This window comes from Tiliqua scincoides, chromosome 2 (assembly GCF_035046505.1).
Source record: "Tiliqua scincoides isolate rTilSci1 chromosome 2, rTilSci1.hap2, whole genome shotgun sequence".
Classification (NCBI taxonomy): domain Eukaryota; kingdom Metazoa; phylum Chordata; class Lepidosauria; order Squamata; family Scincidae; genus Tiliqua; species Tiliqua scincoides.
The window spans coordinates 101473569-101494341 of NC_089822.1; the positions used below are offsets into that span (position 1 = coordinate 101473569).

Sequence of the window (20773 nt, forward strand, 5' to 3'; positions counted from 1 at the left end):
AAATGCCATCCCACAAGGAGCCCAATTCTGAAACCTACAAAGCAACAACATTTTCAGATGTTTGATTATTCATTTCAACTCTGCCAGTGACCAGAAGGAGCATGGAGCTCAAACACACAGAAGTCTTTCCCCCAATGCCTGAAAATCTTATTCCAATACCACCTGATTTCTCATATTTCACCAGGCACTGCCCCACACTAACCTATCTGCAGTTTCAAGGAAAGCAGACACTCTTTCAGGAAAGCGTTTCATTGAACAAACTCATGAAACTGGTCTGGGAACCCCAAGTACCATACTCAGCAAGTTTGCTGTACTTGTGCAAGTTGAAGAACATGCTCTGCCTTGATTGCAAACAAAGCCACAAGACACAACTATAAAATCCAAGAACTGAAAATGCAGCCCTAGTGGATTGCCACCATCTGGATGAGGCATTCAGAGGTGCCTCAAGACAGAAAATAACATGAAGCATGACCCACCTGGGTAGCTCACACAGAAAGGAACAGATTTTCCAAATACAATGAACAGCTACACCTTTAGCAGGGATGTCTACTGAGCCTCTCTATAGGCAAACACGGGAGTGACCAGGAGTTTGGGATTCTGATACGTGTACCACAGCAATCACTCTCATTTTCTGTCTTGTAAGGACTGGTACGCATCAGTCACAGCAGCCAAGAACCGGAATGTTTCACATGCCTGGAAGACTCTTAACATTTTTAATATTAACATTAAAGTAAACAACTTTACTGCTAGTAAACAACAACAATGAAGCCAGATGGAAAGAAACCAGCTGGGTTCCAAGTTCCCAAAATTCTATGAGATAAAATGTTATTTGGGGAGGGAGGGAAATAAGGAAAGAGAAGAGAGATTCACTCAATGGCAACTTCTATATCTAAAAGAGCAACTGGGTCAAAGCGACATATTTTCAGATAGCAAACACTACAAACATTACTAAGAATCTAAGGAGAAAGATGTGAAAAGGCTAGCAAAAAGCAGCTATTTTCTCTCCACAAAATAATTCCTCCAAGCAGAAACCAACACAGACTTGAAGTTGTACATTAGGTGCTTGAGCAAATTCGGTTGTAGAAAGACTCGAGCCCTCCAGTCTGCAGAGTCAACACCAAGCCTAGAGATATCCAGAGAGGGCCCTCCCCATCAGCTTCAAGATAGGAGATGAGGAACAATAAATGACAGCTGGGCAGTGAAGCAGTAGTCACACACACTCACACCCTATAGAGAAATTGAAGTTACTATGCAACACACGTATACACAGAGTTTTATTGGATGGAAACAGTGGCTGGGACAGGCTGACATCCAAGGTGTTCAGCCCAATGACCAATTGTGCCAAGGCAGTCACTTGAAACCATCCCACAGACAGCAAAGGGAATGGACCAGGGAGGCACACATCACACAGAGGACATGAACAAATCAAAGTCTTATGAGGGCATCTTCCCCCAACACAATTCCAAACCGCTCTTCAATAAACTCTTACAAGCCCCTCAAGCAGACAAGTCTTTTGGATACCCAGCTATGTAAAGGTGGTTAGGCCAAAGCAACACATGGGACACAAAACTGGGACATCATCAAATTCCAGCAAACAGAGGAAGAAAACTAATCCATCAACCCAGGAGTCCGAAGTAGCTCCCTCACTGACAAGGAATCAGGCAAGTATAGAAAAAGAGCCCCTCATATTTTCAAACTTTGATCCAACCCATTTTCATACCATGGAAAAAAGAGCCCCTCAGTTTGCTGTATCCCCCCCCCCCCAAGAGCAAAGACTGTGCCTTCCTCAGACTGAGGGCCAAAGCCACCATTCAGCAGTTTCATGTTCCCCAGTCTGAGCAAAGCAGATGATCACTTTTTAGGGTCGGGGAGAAAGAGCAGGTTGTAGGACTCCAGCCTTGTTCACCAGGATTATTTTATTACTAAGAAAAAGGTACTGCAGGGCTTACAGCAAGTCATGCTTCCAAGTCACTTTCCACAGCGTCTAGAACAATATACTGCAGCCAGGGCAAGTGAGGAGTTAAGGAAGACCCCATACTGAAAAGGCAAGATTTTTTTTTTTTTAAAAAAAGGGGGGAGCTTGGAAGTGAAGGAAGAGATGTTGCCAAAAGATGCTTTTCTAGGAAAAAATGTACTAGGATTTCAAGGAGAGAGGCTGGGAATCACAGAGAATGTCAGGCCCACTGAGAGAAGGGGGAATACACCAAGGGCGCACCCTGCTCCACGGCCCTCAGGCGGCAGCTTTGACTCGCGTGGTGTGACACTTCCTACACAGCACGTGTCCATCCAGGGGGAAACAGCCATTGTCATCTGCCTCGATGGAGAGGGGCTTCCCGCAATCCTGAAAAGGACAAGGGGAAAAAAAATTCAACCATGCTGAAAGGCTGGAACGTCAATGACATCTGAGGAGGAAGCGGAAGAAAACTGGATGGTGGGTAGCAAGGAGAATTTGCTCACCTCACATTTGTAACATTTCATGTGGAAGTTCTTCTCCAGGGCCACCACACGGACGGTCTCATCCTTTCCAGGCTCAGGCATGATAGGCTCAGTACATACAGAACAGCGGGGGGCATATTTTCTGCAGGCACACAAGAAGAGGGATGGAGGACTCAGTACCTTCAGTATCAGCATTCCAGCTGGACAAGAGTTGCCCTGGTCAGCCAAGCAGCTGCCGGATGGGTGGTCCAAGAGGTAGCAAATGAACTGAGAAGTGGCATACCTGTGATAGTCATCCACACAGTGTGGTTGGTTGCCTTTGTCCACAATGAAGGAGGCCCCCTCGAGGGGTTTGTGGCACACCACACAGGTGAAACACTGAGGGTGGTAGGAATTGCCTGTGGCCCGCAGCATCCTGTCTGTGATAGTCTGTCTGCACACACAACACTTTTCCAGGGTACCCTGAAGAACAAGAGGCGAGTCAGAGGATTAGTTCTCCAGGAATTCAACAATAGGCTACTCTACATGCTTCCTCATCTACTGGCCAGCTACTTTCCTGTGGCAGTTTTACACCCCCCTCACTTTGCCATGAGGCAGTGCTTCTCAAAAGGAAAGTGGTGGTCATACATCCGATAGTCTACACATTATCTATGTGTGCATGTGGGGGGGGGGGAAGAGCATGCATGTGGAGATGGACGAAGGTGAGTAAAGGAAAGACACAGTTGTGATGGTTTCTCTCCAAACTCTCAAAGTGATTCAGAACCCAACTCCTTCCCCAAAAACCCCATATTCCAAATCTCTCTAGCATCTGTCCATCACCCTTAAGCACCGTTTAGCCAACTGAGTTGAAGTCTGTCAGTGGCCAAGAGCAAAAGCTGCAAATCAGACACCCCTGGCTTAAGCCTCATCCCACCACCCAACTCACAAGGGGCCAGTTCAGACTACATTTCCTGAGCCATTCCCTCTTTACTGGATGAAGAGCAGGACCACACACATCCTCTTCTTCCTTCCAGTGCACTTTCCATTTTTTCTTAACTGAGGGAGGATGTATATTTAAACTATTCCTCACACACAATTCAGTTCATGTGGAACTACGTCCTGGATAAATCCTACCGTGCAGTGACTAATGGTGCCAGCTGGCCTGCTCGATGCCAGTTCAAGAAACCAGGTCTCGGTGCTTATTTTCATGGGGCATGTGCAAAGGGGTGGTTTGGATGAACCGCCCTTCCCCATAATTCCAAAAAGGAGGACTGTGCTCCAGGAGGAGAAGGACTTGCACAATCTTACAGCTCATTGAGCAAAGAGGGTCTGGTTTGGTAAATATTATCCAAACCAGCCCAAGGTGATCTTAGTCATCTTAATATGCCAAACAGGGATAACACTGGTCTACCTTACAGAGTTGATTTAACAATTACAGAAATAATGTGATTTCTGAGGGCATGAGGAGCACCTGTCCGGGGAAAAATCTTCTCTCACGGTAAGTGAACTAAGGGGGAGGGGGGAGAAAATGGGTCTTTTAAAAAATTGAATAAGAATGCACAAGCATCCCTTCCACCCTAAAGATGCTCAAGAATTGGTGAGTGATCATAAAGTGCTCACTTGCCTTTTGCCTCCATCACTATTCTTCCACAAGACCGGTTTCTAGGGGCTGAGGAACAGGAGAGGTGACAAGACTTGCTGCCCCAAGGTGACACAGGAGAAAGAGGGAAACTTGCCATGAGGCAGGGAAGTAGTGGCAGGTGGGCACCCTCTAGATCAGTGTTTCTCAAACTGCAGGTCACGAGGTGGGTCGCACACTAGGTGGGACGCAAGCCAATTTCAGGTGGGTCCCCAATCATTTCAACATTTTATTTTTAATCTATTAGGCTTGATGCTCCCATTGTATGTGACTGCATTTGGGGAAATGTTACAGACCTGTACTTTTCACAAGCTACTGTGTATATTCTTTTAACAATGATAGCCAATGGAATTTACTCCTAGGATTGCAACCTAGGATTATTAAAAGGTTTCCTGCTTGATGATGTCACTTCCGGTCATGACATCATTTCCAGTGGGTCCTGACAGATTCTCATTCTAAAAAGTGGGTCCCAGTGTTAAATGTGTGAGAACCACTGCTCTAGATTCCAATCTTTCCCTGTTAAAATTAGGACTAAAAGTCTCAGAAGTCCTTCTCCTTGCTGGCAATGATGCATGAAGCATCGTTTCCCCACTAGGGGTGCTGAGACTTGTAGTCCTAGTACCAATACAGAAAAAACATTGCACTCAGGCCAAGAGAGTCATCTGCATCCCCATGCCCTTGTTCCAAGTTATGTTTGTAGGGGCCTCCTGCAAGGAGAGCTAGAAGAGATGAATGCAGGATCAGATTCTACCCAGCCCTGCACAAACAGAGCTGTAATCAATCTAATCCTGTTCACAAACATGCGGTTAGGAGCACTGGGTATTTTGAGAGCCTTTTCCCAAAAGCTTGCAACCCCTCTAAAGGGAAGCTGCTTCCTCTCACAACTGGCAGAGTGTGCCTTCAAACGCACAGAAGAGTAGTTGAAAGGCCTGCCTGTCTTTGAAAATGCATCCTTATAAGGAAGGCAACAAGGAACGAACACAACTTCTTTCTGTTCTAGCAATTGACTAGGAGAACCAAAATCTGACCAAGCCATTTGACTTGGGTTGGTTGGCAAGCCTCTGAGAAAAGATGCCCCATCATGCACTTTACCTAGGTGGTCCTTAGACATTACCAGAGCAACACAAAAGCAGATGACACAGAAGTGGACCTTGTGTCGCTATGGTAACAAGCAAGCCAAGGTCATACCATGGCTCCTCCCCCTATGCCCAAATCTCTATGATTCTGCCCATCCCATCCCCACCCAGTCGTACTCACAGCATAGCATTCCTCACAGAAGGGTTTTTCATCCACGTTGTAGAACTGCTGCCCCTGCAGCTGCCTCTCACACTTGAAACAGGTGAAGCACTCAACATGGAAGAGCTTGTCCAGGGCACGGACAGCTGGCTGTGTTCGCGACAGGGCCTTGTGGCACAGGCCACAGAGCTCTTCCATGGCAAAAAGGAAGAAGAGAAAGACTTGTGAGGTCACGATGCTGCTGACTGACATTGCTCCTGGCAATACCCAGCAGCACCTCTCAGTGGAAATGGGCTTGCTGACACCTATTTGTTCCAGCACATAAAGCTTTAGAAGGTGAAGTTTTTCCTGATATGGAGAAAGAGATGGGAAATGATCTACCACGAGTCTCAAACGTGCGGCCCACAGAGGACTTTATCCAGTTGTCGGGCTCTCCCAGCACCACTATCAGCTGCTCTCAGCTATGTAGCAGTATGTAAGTGTCACTGCTGAAAGGGAAGCCCTCACGATAATTGGACTCTCCCATCTCTTGAATCTATGATCAAGATATGCAGACTTTCTCGTCTGTCATTTGCAGCTAATGAGTTCCTGAGTGAGAGAAAGTGTTCATTTATGGTCATCACCTGCTTAATGACATCCCTTCCTGTTTAATGATGTCACTTCTGGCCCTCAGCAAACACCATGAATGCTATTCGGCCTACTGAATGAAATGAATCTTGATACTCCTGCTCTACCACCTAAATTTTTGTGTGTATGTGAGCTTGCTACATAAGGCACACTTTTGAGTTTTATTGTTGCCTATCCTCCTACTCCCAAACAAAATTTTTTAGCCTGAAGTCCCATTTCCAGCCCTGCGCCAAACACGTACCAGAAGTGGAGGCTTCTGCAAGGGGTGGGTGGTCCATGTCCTTCATGAGCTTCTGAGTTAGCATCTCCAGCTCCTCAACTTCCTTCATAGTCAAAGCAGAATTTCCTCTGGGAGGATCTGGTCCAGCGTTTGCATGGACTACAGGGTTGCGCTGCACAAAAATATTAAGTCATTGAGAATGCTACAGAACTCTTCTTACCTCCCAAGCACCCCATACTCAAGAACATTTTCTGATGATCAGTCTCCATTTGTTATTATAGAATAGTAGAAAGATGCCTCCATCCACACATGCCCCTTCTGACTCCAAGTTATCCAGCCTGCACCCTCTTCTTCTAATTGTCACCGAACAGATCGGATGCCAAAGGAGACTGGGGCTCCTCCATAGGAAACTGCCTTTCAACACAGCTGGTGAAAAGGTAAAGGAACCTGTTTTAACTTTTAATAGCTGAGTGAAAGAGAACATTTCAACCTGTACAGTTTTATCAAGGGAAAACTTTTGGAAAAAACCCAGCCATTTCTTAGATGCAACAATGAAATCTTTCATTATTATGCCTAAGAAATGGCTGTTTTTCCCCCAAGAAAGACAGAAAGACAGACACTGGTTACGTTTCTTTCTTTGTTTCTGAATTTTAAAAAGAGGGAGGGAAAGGCTGTGTCAGGGGAGAAGGAAGGTTAAGTGCCAAGGGGAAAGCAGGGTGGATTTTTCAAAGCCTGAAGGAAGGAAGGGCAAAGATCAACGTTTTCAGTTCAAAAAAGCCAGGCAAGGGGACAGAAAGAGTCAATTGGGTGGGGGTTTTCAGTTCAAATTAATTTTTCTGTCTCCTAAGTTTTGGGGCTGGCTTCCAAACCCAAAGCACGTTTCTCAAGCTCTGGCTTCACTGTAAAGGAAGACCAAGCTAGGAAAGAATGCATCTTCCTTAACAGTACTGTGGAGGCGGGGATACAGTGAAGTTAGAAGATATACAAATTGAGCTTCATCTTTTGGGTAGTCTGAGAACCCCAAACTCATGAGTCCTATTACAGCTGCCTTCTCCACTTAAACGGCTGCCGAGGAAGGTGGGAACAGCTATGGTGTCCAGCAAGGTCCGACACTCCCAAGAATTTTATTTAGCTCCTAGTTAAATAAAAGCAATCCCCTGAGGCACATCTCCCTTACTTTTCCACCCCATGCTCAGATTCACCCCCTCACCATGTCTCGTGGGACAAGCGGCTGTCCAGCAGGGCGCGGCTTCTCCTGAACCTGGGGCTTTTCCCGCTGCTGTGCATAGGTGAAATTGGGAGGCTGTGGCTTCTGGAATGGACCTGCAGCAGAAGGAGCTGGGAAGCGAGACTGAGCAGGGGCTGGGGTAGGAGTAGGGGCAGGAGCAGGGGCGACTTGTCTTGGAAAACTAGAAGGAGCTGGTTTTGGTACAAATTTGGGGGCAGTGGCCACAGGAGGTGGAGTATATTTAGGGGCCGATGGAGCTGGAACTGAAGCAGGAGGTGGCACTGGAAGCTGTGTTGATGGCAAGTCTTTACGCTGCTTTGAGGTAACCCACGGTGGTGGAACAGGAGATGTTTCTCCCTGAGATCTGGGCATGTAGCTTCCACTGGGACTGGAGTTAGCATTAGAGGGGAAAGAAATGGGAGCTGTAACATCTTTAAGTGGAACCACAGTTTCTGGGGAGCCTCTAGATCCAAGATGGCCTACAGAAGCCATAGATCCTGAAGACACCTGCAAGAATGGAGAAGGTTATCAGAGGAGGAAAGGTCAATTTCACAGCACTCATCCAACTTCAGACTAGATCGATCCAACTTGCCCTCAAATGTCAACTAAAAATGGAGAACGGAATAGGAGGTATAAGGTGGTCTAGGAGAGCAGGGGTGGTTACAGACAGCCATTTTACCACACATCTGCACTCAACACGTAACGTTACGAACATTACAAACAGATACGGACGTCCCAGCTGCCCTGGGATGAAAAAAGCTCATCAAAGAGAATTTGGGCATCTGTGCAGACTCTGTGATCAAATGCCTGCTTTTATTAAAGACAAATGCCTAAATAGCAAGACTGATTCAATCCTCTTTTCTCAGAATCCAAGATATGGTTCTGGTTCTCGACTGAGGTGATAAACCTAGGTCTGAGCTGTAGTACTTCAAACTGCAAGGGGGAGGCTCAAATGTCTGAATGCTTTTCTATCAACAAAAAAAGTTCCTTCACACAGAGACCTAACATGTCAGGGGAAAGGGTTCTACGAGGAAAGGGTTCTCATACATATAGCCTTCTCCCCTACATGGTAGCCTTTTTTCCTTTTGTTTGTATGAGCAGGAACTTTTTGAGCATGAAAGCACACCTGATCACATGAACCCCACCAGCAGTCTGAACTGGTACAGCCCAGGCACAGGTCTACCAACACGATAAGAACCAGGCCTTGCAATGGTCATCCTGTAATACAGCTCACCCGGGACTTGAAGGGATCATTCTTCTGCATTTCATCCAGCATTGAGGACAAAGAATCAATCTCCAAATCAATACTGCTCATCTTCCCACGGGCCTGCCCCTTCCACCATGCAGGAGAAAGGAAGTCACAGGTTAGAGAGGTCATTTGGGCTGCCAGGGCCACAAACCTTTATAGTCAATGCTTGTTAGTGCTTAGTAAAAAAGTAAATTCAAGAGAATGCAAAGGAGAACCATGAGCAGCAAGAGACTGGAAGCAGCAAAACATGACAGAGAGTCTCAGCTTTCATTGTTTAAATAAAATAGAGCTCTAAAGTTTTAGTTCATTAAGTGGTCAAGACACACTTGAAAGTTGGTGGACAATGACTGGTGAAATCTCAGAAGCCAGAGAGATGGTTGAGTAGGATTGTCACTGGTCAGGAGAAAAGCCCCTACTCCTTGGATCACAGGAGTAGAGGTACACGCAACACTTGTACAAACAGTTACACACAATAGGTTTTTAAAAAATCACTTTCAGAGAAATCAGAATTCCCTATTTCTTGGTGCACAGTTTAAAAAAAAAATCAGGCAGCTGAGCACAGCGCTCCCTCCTTGGGTAAGCCCAGAGAATGGTAGTTCTTGTCCCACCCTTCTTCAGTCTTAAGACTTCTTATGGCTTCCTTCATGGCAGAGGCAGATCCAAGGGGGGGCCATGGGTGCTTGGCCCCCCCCCAACTGTCTGCCAGCAGGGAAGAGTACCTACTGGGCTGGGAAGCAAAATCAGGAAGGGGGGAACACCCACTGGGCAGGGCACTGGTGAGATTAACTGGAATGGGAGCCCAGGTCTACCCATCCAGTAGACCTGGGCTCCAAGTCCAGGCAGTAACCCAGATCAGCCATCGGGGTAGAACAGGGCTCCCGTCTGGACTTAGAGCCCAGATTTACTGTAGATCTGGACTTCTACCCAGATCTACCAGCTGGGTAGACCTGGGCTCCCACTCCAGCCAATAGCTCCAAGACCAGGCACGAGCCCAGGTCAAACAGCCCAGTAAACTTTGGCCATGGAGGCAATAAATTAAATCGGGAGCCCAGGTCTACCCAGCAGGTAGATCTGGGATCCAAGTCCAGGCAGGAGAGCAGGTCTACCCACCCACTGAACCTCAGCCACAGAGGCCATCAAGTTCAACCTGGAGCCCAGGTCTACCTGCCCAGTTGACCTGGACCGTGGAGTTGGTAGTGATCATGGACCCCCCCCCCCAACACAAACACTGGATCCGCCCCTACTTCATGGTATGGGAACAGGAAAGTAATGGAAAAGCATCTATTCCAATAAACCCTACGACTACCCCACCCCACTTATCTTGTGCACAAACTCACCTGGGGGGCAGGCAGCCCTCTTGGAGCCACAGCTTCCTCCTCCACCATGGGAGGAGGAGGTGAAGGAAAGACTTCTTCTGGGGCTGGGGGAAACGGTTCCTCAAAAGGAGGTGGCGGGGGAGGAAATGCACTGGAGGAGAGGACCATCTCTTCACCCGGAGGGGGTGGGGGTGGCAGTGGAAACTCTGCAAACAGAACAAGAGAGTTGCACATAATTATGGTCTGCCCCTCACATCACTCTCAAACACCCCTCCCCCAGCCAGCTAACAAGAGTCGCATTTCCTACAACAGCAAGAGGAGACAACACAGGACTGTCACCCAATTTAAAAAGCCTAAAATTTGCAAAGGGATCAATGCAATAGTTCTGAAGGAAGAAGCAGACTTCCCCCGTTTTTAAGACCCAGGCAAACAAGCATCCTATTAGATATTTCCCCTTTTCTTGCCCACAGAAGGGAATGCCTCTAGAAGGTGCTGGCCACCTGCAGTTTTGAAAAGGACTTGCATTAATATATTTTTAAAGAGAAGTCTTCTGTTCAATCAGAGGCCCCTTCTTAATGAATTAGAAAGGTTTTTTTAAAAAAAATGGAACAAAATGCTGCAGACCTGCTTACAACTAACGCAATTAGTAGCAGCAATACGAAGGACTTTGCCACTGCACACACTTAGGGCCCAATCCTGTCCTATCCAACTTTCCAGCACTGATGCAGCTGAAAAGATGGTTCCCTTACTGCTGGGTTGCATTGTAGCTGCATCAGCTGGAATACTGGATAAGATTGGGCCCTTAGTTCCATCCCTCTTATGCAGCCAATAGGCCACTTCCAGCAGTGGCGTCACCAGGATTCGCATCACGCAGTGCAGGAGGCCTGTGTGTCACCCCATGCAGTGGGCGGGGCAACGCCCCAGGTGGTGGGCGTGGTGATGTGCCATTGCCCCGCTTCCACCGGTTTTTTGGCTGTACCTTTTGTCAGAACACAGATATTTCATTGTGGTTTGTTTCATTGCATTCTGCATGAAATTACGCATTGATTGATATATAACATGATAGTCTTATTCCTCCAAATTCCGATTTTAGTGATTTTGAAAACTTGTAGAGTCTCACACACACACACACCCCGTGTCAACTTACTAAGACCTTATTGCAGTAGTTCTCAAACTTTTAGCACTGGGACCCACTTTTTAGAATGACAGTCTGTCCAGGACCCATTGGAAGGGATGTCATGGCCAGAAGTGACATCATCAAGCAAATTAAAATAAATTATTATAAATAATTAAATTAAAATAAAAAATAATTAAATAAGGGGGAGCCAGTCCTGTTACACCAAGTGAATCTACTCAAAGTAAGTCCTATTGTGGTCAATGGGGCTTACTCTCAGGAAAGTGTGGGTAGGATTGCAGCCTGTGAGCCCAATCCTATGCATGTCTACTCTGAAGTAAGTCCCAGAGTGGTCAATGGAGCTTACTCTCAGGAAAGTGTGGGTAGGATTGCAGCCTGTGAGCAGTTGTGTAGAGTGGTGGATTAATGGGTCAGTGAAATTCAGCACCACACTGGAAGAACACAGAAACTACCCTGACCATACGGCAGCCAGAGCCTCCTGTGCATGCCAGCCAGGAGCTCCACGCAAAATGCAAAGTGGTGCAACAGCACAAAACTGCAGCTAGTGTTTCTAGCTGCCAGGCAGGCCTTGCTGTGGGACCTTGTTAGTGTCTTCTCCCTTTTCTCCAACAATGGGCTGTAAGGGAAACAACTAAAGAAACAGCCTCTGCCTATCCTGCTGGTGAATGCGCTTTGATTTCCACAGCAGGCTGGCAGATGGAGGGATGGAATTGTTGCCTTTTCTCTTTTCTGTGTTGCCTTCTATTGTCTCTTCCTCATTTGCCCCTTCTCAGCTCCACTCCCCTAGCACTGCTCCCCCCTTGCTCTGCCTTCTTTTCCCCCTCTCTGAAGCAAGTTTTGCCCTCTCCACCACCCCCACTAGCTTTCAGTTTTGCTTTTCCTTCTGTATTCATCTCTGCATTTTAAAGAAACAGTGTTTTCAAATTTGGACTGGAGACTATACTGCCAGTGCAATTCTGTGCATGTCTACTAAGAAGCAAGTCTAATTAAATTCAATGAGACTTACTCCCAGGTAAGTGTGTATAAGACTGCAGACTGCATTCATTTACAGGACTTATACTTGTAGAATGAGCGGGAGAAGGGCGTAATCATTTCTTACTTCCTTCTTTTGTCTTAGCAACCCTGTGTGTGTATGAAGAACATCTCATATTTTTCAGGGCTGATCCTAGTCTGCAAGTAAAGCACTAGTTTATATTTTACAAACTGCAGACTATCGGGGATCTTACAACATGCTCTCCTCTTATCATTTTGCTAACCATCTGCCTGATGAAGAGTTCTGTAGAACTCAAAAGCTTGCTCTTTGATATTTTGCATAGAACAAAGTGTCACCCTCCTTTGAATTGACGATATGTCTTCTTATGAATCAAAAAGTAATCTATGACTTTATGTTGTGTTTTTACTGGGGAGGGGGAGGTGACATCTCAAACTTTACTGTCAGAATATCTTTGGCTAGCCCTGATCCTCATCCATCCATTCATTTTTATCCTCACAACAACCCTGCAAGATAAGCTACACAAAGCAACTGCCGCTGGCCCTGCGTCACAGAGGAAGCTCCAAGGCAGAGTGGGGATTTGAAACCAGGTCCCCTTGATCCAAGTCAGACACAGTAACCACTAGATCACAACAGCTGCTGCCCCATTCTCTGCAGTTGCTCCCATGTTGTTCCCCAGGAATGCTGAAAAAGCTTCTGCCCCTGCTGCAAATATAGCTGTGCTTTCCAGGATGTCTATGTAACACATATGCACCTAGAACCCCATTTGGAGAGCAGTTCAAAATACATAGAGAGGCATACATGGCTACGCCTGTAAAGAAAAAAAATCTCAGGGAAAATCAAATATCAAAAAGCAGTTGTGTACGTTAATAAATATTATGCAGATAAAAAGATCACAATCCTTTAGGACAGTGGTTCTCAAACTGTGGGTAGGGACCCACTTGGTGAGTCACAACTGGATTTCTGGTGGGCCGCAGGAAGCTGGCGGCAGCCATCTTGGAAGATGGCAAAAGACCTAGGCAACGCCATTTTAGAAGTGGGCAAAGCCTGAGCGTTGCCATTTAAAACTTCCCAGCATTGAGACGTAACTCTCATTAAGAGCGGCTTGCACATGTGCAAAGAAAGCAGCGTGCCACTTTTCCCCAGAAAGAGTGCTGCTGCCTTCCAGCTGGACCTCCCTCTGCACTTGGAGGCTTCCCTCAGGGGGGGCCAATTGTGGAGTGTGGGCTTGGATTGCAGGCAAAGAAGGACCGGGAGAGACACGGAAGAGCCAGCCAGGCTTCTCCCCGCCAACCTTTGTCAGCTTGGCTGCCTTGATGGGATGGGCTGCCTCAGGGTTGCAAGACAGAGCAGCTCCCCCGTGTCCCGGCGCTGGTGAGTGTAGGCGGAGACCTGAACACAGGGCTTGGGTGAGTAGAGGCAGACCCCCGCGATCTCCCCTCTTGTGAGCCTGCTTTGAAAGCAGCATCGCCGCCACCACCCCACTGCCGTTCTCATCCTCTGCATCACAACCTCTCTCCCTCTGAAATCACCTGGAAGCCACGATCCTTTCCTGCCCTGGCTAGCATGTCCTCTCTTTATATCTTTGCTGGGGTGAGGGGGGATCTCTGGTTGCCTGGCTGCCAAGAGAGCACCCAATAAGTGGGGGAGGAGGGAGGGCAAGCCTGGCATGTGGGAGGGGGAAGCAGCCAGGGAGAGTGCTGTTCCCCCAGTCGCTTCTCTGATGTGCACCCTTCCCCTCTTCTTACTTCTCGCTTAGGCTGCAATTCTGTCTACTCTTACCTGGGAGTAAGGCCAATTGCCAATAATGGGAGTCAATTCTGAGTAGAAGTGCTTAGGCTTGGGGGAGATGAGGGGAAGTGTTCCTGATTCTCTTCCTTCTGAGGGGGATACTACCGTTTTTATTTCCTTTATTTACAAAAGCTCCAGCTGCTTCTTGTCTTGAGGTGCATGAGTAGGGTGCACTTGTTTCTGCCTAGTGCTGAGCACAGTATCAATAGCCACATCAGTGTTTGTTAGTTTCAAGCACAATACAAGAAGAAGCTTGAGATTTTGTAAATAAAGATAGAAATAAAAACAGTAGTAAATAAATACACAAATATTTTGTTCCGGATGTTTTATTTTTTGCTTGATAGCAACGGTAGCGAGGGCAGGGAGAATTGGAAGAAGCTTCTGAGCTGGAATACTGTCTCTTGTCATTTACAGTTTGAGTTTCTAGGCAAGAACTTCCTGTCTGATGACATCACGTCCGGCTCTGACATCACAGTGATGTCACTTCCTGTTTGATGATGTCATTTCTGGCTATGACATCACTTCCAGGTTGTTGACATCACTTCCAGTGGGCCCCAGACAGTTTTTCATTCTCAGAAGTGGGTCCCGGGCTAAAAAGGGTGAGAACCACTGCTTTAGGAAGTTTTTCCTGTGTTTTGTCTACAGTGTCTTGACTCAACAATTTCACTCAGTTTAGACAATTGTGATCTTTGCCATACCCTGGAAATCCACTCTTTAAACACAGGGGAGGGAAAAATTTTTTACAACAGTCAATAAATCTAATACAAGCAAGATAGCACACTTTGAGCATAACATCATCATTTACAAGTCCAGAGGTGGACCTCTGGGAGTTACTGGAACATTGTAATTGGTCGTTCTATTAATTTCTGCCACAGTTGTGGTCCAATACAGATGGGGAATGTAACCCTCACATATGCAGTAAGTCAGCAGAGAGGAAATTGCAACTCCAACAACTGGAGCTACAATTTTTGTAATGTTGTCATTTGAAATTGGATACAAGCAATATATCTTGCAGCCATTCCCTGCCAAGTTGGCACAGACTTCGCTATCTCCTCTTTAAAAAACATTTTGTTCCATCCAGTTGCATAATTAGAGAGCCTTATTTTATTTTTAATGTTCTTGGAGTGACAACAGTGGAGAAATCAGCAATCCTGTATAAAGGGGATGTTAGCTAGCATTGCCTGGGGTTTGTACGAGGATCTGGGGTTTTGCATCAGACAATTCTGATACACAAAACAAGGTGCAACTGAACATACTGTAGATTTCCAGGACTGCCGTCGAATCCATCATTCAAGTGAACAACCCACTGTGCCAGCAGAACAAGGCCTGCTACATTCCTCTATCATCTTGGGAGAAAGAGAAGGCTTGACCTTTAGGGGACAAATACTGATTCTATCTGTTTACAAAGGATCGAGCTAGATTAAAGCCACAAAAACTAGAGGCAGGAGAGAGAAATGAAGGGCACTGCTTAGCTAGGCATTCTACTCCTGTGGGCAGCAGTGACAGCTATATTCCTATCCTGCAGCAATCTCCCTGCAATTCCCCCCCCCCCGCCCGCCCAAAAAAAAAACTCCAGCTTGTCTCTTGATCCTTTGGCCTCATTTTTTCCTGGTGAACAAGGCAGAACAATTGTTTTCAGAAGTACTAGACAAGTGTCCAGATTACATCACTATTCACCAACAGCAACTACAGGCTAAACCTTTTCACTTCCAAATAATTACAAAAAAATGAATGCAAGGGGAGGTACTATGAGAGTAGGGGGTGGTAGGGGAACTTTTTTTTTTTTAAGTGGTAGAGACATTTTATGGAAGGTGCCAAGGGCAACCAGACTGTGAACTAGGTTAAAATACTTTCCCATTGCTACAAGGAGATTAGCATCATTATTGCTTATGTAATTCCAAGACTTAACCACAATAAACAGGATACAACAAAGCACAGTCACTGTTGCTCCTTCATCATATGGTTTTGTGAAAGCTTAATTTTTCCATCCGCACATAGAACTGGGGAAAAGGGAAGTGCTTTGTGCTCATTGTGTGCAAAAAACATACCCTGGTTCCCAACATCCTATCACCCTTTCACACAACCAATGAGTCAAAGTCGGAGCAGGTTCAGTCCCCAGTGCACCTCTCTCTACAAGATAGTAAGTGAATGGCTTATGAAGAAAAGGAGAGGCCTGCACTTAGTGGACAACATTGCAGTGAGCAACCCATTTTCCCATCCCCACCCCAAGTTCAGCTTCTGGGCCCTAGTCTCAGTTCGGCAGACAGATCAAGTTTGGAGAAAAAAACAACATGGCTCTGTCCTTGGCTTAGCCAGAAGCAAAGGCTTCAATGGTACATGGGGGAGAGAGAAAAAAGAGGACTGAAACCCCCTCCTTTTTCCATCAAACTTCATGGGCTTTTAGCTACGGTTTGGAACATGCAAACAAACAAAAACAAAAAGGAGGGATTGGACACCACCAAGCTTTCTGCAACCCGTTAGATATTCCACCGTAACTTTTAGACAGTCTTTTTGCTTTCCCTGTAGCTTAAATCATTGGCATGAGTAATCTGGTGTTATGCGCTTGACTAACACCATCTGTGGTACACTCAATTCTTGCACTGTGTGTTCTGAATTGGTCACATGAGCCCATCTGTGAAAAGGCTTGTTGTACCTTATAGGAAGCCTACACACAATCAGTTCCATTGCACCTCAGTGTTGTGCAGTCAAGAAAACAACCTACCTACAATAGCTAGTTACAGGGGAATCTCTGGATCCCTTACACCTGTACTAGGATTATGGGCAAAGCCCAGGTTCCCTGGTTTCCCAGAAAGACAGGACTGCCCCACTCCTCCAATCACAATGCATTAGATCAAGATGCCATGTTTCCCCACCACTGAGTTCGTATCCGTGCATATCTAAGCAAGTAACCTCAGGGGACAACAGCACACAGGAATGGATCTCCCACACAACATCTCCTGAAGGAAGGAGAAAGAAAAGATACTACTCTCATCAACCGTTCTCTCCTCCTCCATGTAATATTCTGCAAAAGACTGAGCTCTAACCACCAACTAGGTGCTTAATTTTTGAACAACGACCTTAGTTCATCCATCCACACCCACTCATCCAAGCAGAGTGCCAGGCAAAGGGTTCTTGCAACTCCTCTCCCCCATAAACAACAGCATATCTAGAAGATCAAATCTGGATCAAATGAGTACAAATTGCAAAAGAGGAGATTACGGCTGGACATCAGGAAGAAATTCTTGATAGTCAGGGTGTTTGGCAGTGAAACAGACCACCAAAGGTGGATTCTCCCTCCATGGAGACCTTCAAGTAGAGGCTCAACAGGCACCTGCTGGAGATGCTCTAGATCAGCCAGTTTCAACCACTGTGCTGTGGCACACTGGTGTGCCGCGAATGGTCCCCAGATGTGCCACAGAAGTTTGGTCGAGGGCATGGTGTGCCTTGTCAATTGTCAAAAACTGATGGTGGGCCTTGACAATTTTAGTACCTTGTCAGTGTGCCATGAGACAAAAAAGACTGGAAAATCACTGCTCTATATATTTCCTGCTATAGGCAGGCGGTTGGACTGGATGACATTGTGGGTACCTTCCAACGTTATGATTCTAAGATTCTCTGCTCATTATGTACCATAGCCACTCCTTGTGAACCAAGACACAAGCAAACAAGACTGAAAAGGCTTCAGAACTGGTGCTTCACTCTCATGGAAAATGCAGTAAGGGGAGGGGATGAGGGGTCATCCTTGGAATTAGAGGTCAATTAGAGGGGCAGACGGAAGAAGTCGGAGGGCTGGATCGAAAACCCAAGCTGCCAGTTGCCCAGCCTTGCATTTGGGGAAAACTGGTATTGTGACAGACAGAATGACTCTTCTGCAGAAATGACCAATACATTCCTCCTTGGGAAGAGATCAAGGGAATGCTTTGCCTTCTGTTAATCAAAGCACCTGAACAAATTGCTGCTGCTCATGCATGAGGTTTCTGAGATTCTCCACACATCAAGCCAGACAGAAGTTTCTAGTTTCGTTTGATTTCGCTGAGGTGGCACCAAGTTGGCTCTCAATGTTGGCAACATCTTCTGTCAACCGGCGGTATGACAAGCTACGCAAGGTCAAAGGACACCGGACTGATAGTTATGACAAATTGTTATGGTATGCTCCTGTTCTGGAAAATGGGCATCTTCCAAAAGACCAAAAATGCCTCATAAAGCTCCACACATATGATATGAACAAGATTTCCAGTTTGCAGATGGGCAAAGCCAGGCATGAGTTATTTGGCAATTCTGAGTGCTAAGTCCAACTGGCCTCTGAGCAGCCTTTTTGCCTACTACTCTCTCTACCACCAACCACTATTGTGTATTTAAATAGAAAGACACCAACAGCTTCTGAAGTTAGTGCCTACTTCAACACTCTGTATGGCAGAGAGGAAACATCAGTGCTTGGATTCATCATCAGTATAAGTTCTTAAACCCTTGGAAGCTAGATCTGATTCTACCAAAATTTAAATCAAAAGTCAGCGATAATCACTTTATTTGAAGGACAAAAGTGTATTGCTCTCTCAGAATGCCAGACGCAAGGGAGGGCACCAGAATGAGGTCTCTTGTTGTCTGGTGTGCTCCCTGGGGCATTTGGTGGGCCGCTGTGAGATACAGGAAGCTGGACTAGATGGGCCTATGGCCTGATCCAGTGGGGCTGTTCTTATGTACATGCTGGAAATTTGAACAAACTGGTAACAAGAGGACCCCATTTTCAGGGCGACAAAGAGGGAGTAGCCTTTTCTGAAGTGGAACCCAGCCTCAACATGCTCAGGTAGCTCCTTTTTCCTCCTATTCAGGAGCTGATTTTATCTGATTATGATTTTAGAAAGGAAGGAGGTTAAGTGCTTCCCACTACAGGTACTATTAAATTTGTTTCAACAGATTTTTTTTTTTTAGTTATCTTGTCAGTCACCTTGCATAGCTGCAGGAAAAAAGGAAGGATGTTACAATTTACAAAGTAAGCTGCCAGGAAAGAGGCAGGGCTAGACCTTATTTCCCCCACAGTTACTTGTCTACATGGACAGAATTTTTGGTTGAGAGACCTCCAGTCAGAAGTGCCTCCATCTACTGTGGTATAGCCCAGGCCCAAGGCTTGCCACCTCAGTGAGGACCAGGCCTGAGAGATACCCTGAAGCGGTGAACCAGCAGACTTGCTCAACCAGCTAACATAGTTCTTTGGCCCACCCTATAGACTTGGCCCAAAAGTCCTGGGTAAGATAGAACTTGAAGAGAATGAGGAGCTTGGCTACACATCTCATGCACCACCCTGGCAGTCAGGAATTTGAGAATTAAAGATTAGCTGGGAACACCGTTCTCCTGAGGACCATGAAAACACTGTCCAAATGAAGAGCTGACCAAGGAGAAAATAGTATTCTATGCTCTAATAAGCTCCTGAGCAGGAACACATAAGCAATGTACATAAACACAGGAAGCAGTGAAACATGATTGCTTCATGAAGTAAATTTTAGACCAATGTTGTTCCCGTGGGGTGGAAGAGAGAGGGGGAGAGAGAGAGAGAGAGAGAGGAAGACTTCATTTTCCTACCAGGGTGCAACACGATGTAGAAACAACACTGCTTGTAGAATCACCACACACTGCAGCAGCACCAAAGCTAATTCAGAGAGCATCTGAAGAAAAGCTCCAGAATAAAGTCAGCTGAAGAGTAGGAAAAATATTTCATATAGCAGAATCCCATAAATGTTAACCTGGAAGTAAGTTTCAATGAGTGCGCTTCCAGATACACTTAAGACTGCAGGAACAATTGAGGAAAAGCACTTCACACGCCTTGTCATTTGACTCAATTATTTGCAGGCATTACAGATAATTATGATATATAGGGATTATCTATTTCTATCATACCATCAACATGCATGGCTGCTGACACAGAACAAAGACACTGGTTCCCACCCCGAAGACTACCCAAACAGCTGCCGATCACACAACAGAAATTTTCTCAAGCTGGACCACACACCCTCAGGAAAGATCTATCTACTCTTTGAAAACTTGCACATCAGGAAGAAGGCTAGACTGAACTTTCCACCACCCCCACTGTTCTAATTGTCATGGGGCCATTCAACCATGCAGTACCGGAACAGTCTTACCCCATGATCTCCTGTTTATGCAGCCCAGCTGAGAGCAGATTTGAGATACGTGCTCATCATATGGGGAAGGGAGAGAAGAAGAAGTATTCCCACCCCATCTCAGTACATTCACAGGATGCTTCTATGTCTTTCCTTTCTCAATTTGTCAGGCTTCACCATTTGCCCTACTGTCTCTTTCACCAAGATCCCTCTAGGTCTCAAGGGTGCTTTGCAGTTAAAAGTGCTACATTCTCTCAGAAAGGCACCATTAACAAAAGCAACAAACTGATCCTGCACAGAAGTACATACCCACACAGTACTCAAACCTGCTTGGGCAGCAGAAATCATGCAGAACTGACATTTGGGACACAGCAAACAGGTCTCCCCAGGGAAGCTGCCCTGTTAGTCAGCTGGAGCAAAAAACAAAGATCTGAGGCACATTTGAAGACCAACTTTATTGTAGCAGAGGTCTTCAAGGACTGGAAGCTACTGATATAAAGGCAAGAAGCAGAATCCAAAGCAGACAGTAATGTATACAGAGGAAAAAGGTCTGTAAACAGTGGTGCTAAGAAGCTATGAAACACAGACGACAGCAGTAGGCACAATGCATTTCTATGCACAAGCAGCTGTTGATTCAGAAAAGGTCTCCCTTTCCCTACCAAGCTGCTGCTACGGCTCAGGGCACAGCATGGGGATCAGGTCATTTTGTGTTTCCCCTAAAAGCATCCAGAAGCTTGTTCTCCCCCAGTACACACAGACTGCAGAACCAGAAACACATGCAGAGGCCTATAAAACAAACTTGTGGATGCTTAT

The 20773-nt window shown here is 46.1% G+C and overlaps 1 protein-coding gene across 4 annotated transcripts in view; it reads right to left on the minus strand.

Moving 5' to 3' along the window:
* Nucleotides 1–1896: 1896 nt before the first annotated feature.
* The window catches only part of ZYX (zyxin), a 29989-nt gene continuing 11112 nt past the window's right edge, over nucleotides 1897–20773 (minus strand). For 2 of the 4 annotated variants that reach the window (XM_066614736.1, XM_066614737.1), the window contains exons 3-10: nucleotides 9952–10136; nucleotides 8600–8698; nucleotides 7348–7872; nucleotides 6159–6309; nucleotides 5312–5481; nucleotides 2720–2898; nucleotides 2458–2578; nucleotides 1897–2341 (exon numbers count right to left, since the gene is read on the minus strand). In XM_066614736.1, coding sequence (XP_066470833.1) covers nucleotides 2231–2341; nucleotides 2458–2578; nucleotides 2720–2898; nucleotides 5312–5481; nucleotides 6159–6309; nucleotides 7348–7872; nucleotides 8600–8698; nucleotides 9952–10136 — 1541 coding nt within the window. In that variant the 3' untranslated portion in view covers nucleotides 1897–2230. The remainder of the gene's footprint in view (nucleotides 2342–2457; nucleotides 2579–2719; nucleotides 2899–5311; nucleotides 5482–6158; nucleotides 6310–7347; nucleotides 7873–8599; nucleotides 8699–9951; nucleotides 10137–20773) is intronic. The other 2 variants (XM_066614738.1, XM_066614739.1) reach the window with 2 other exon arrangements.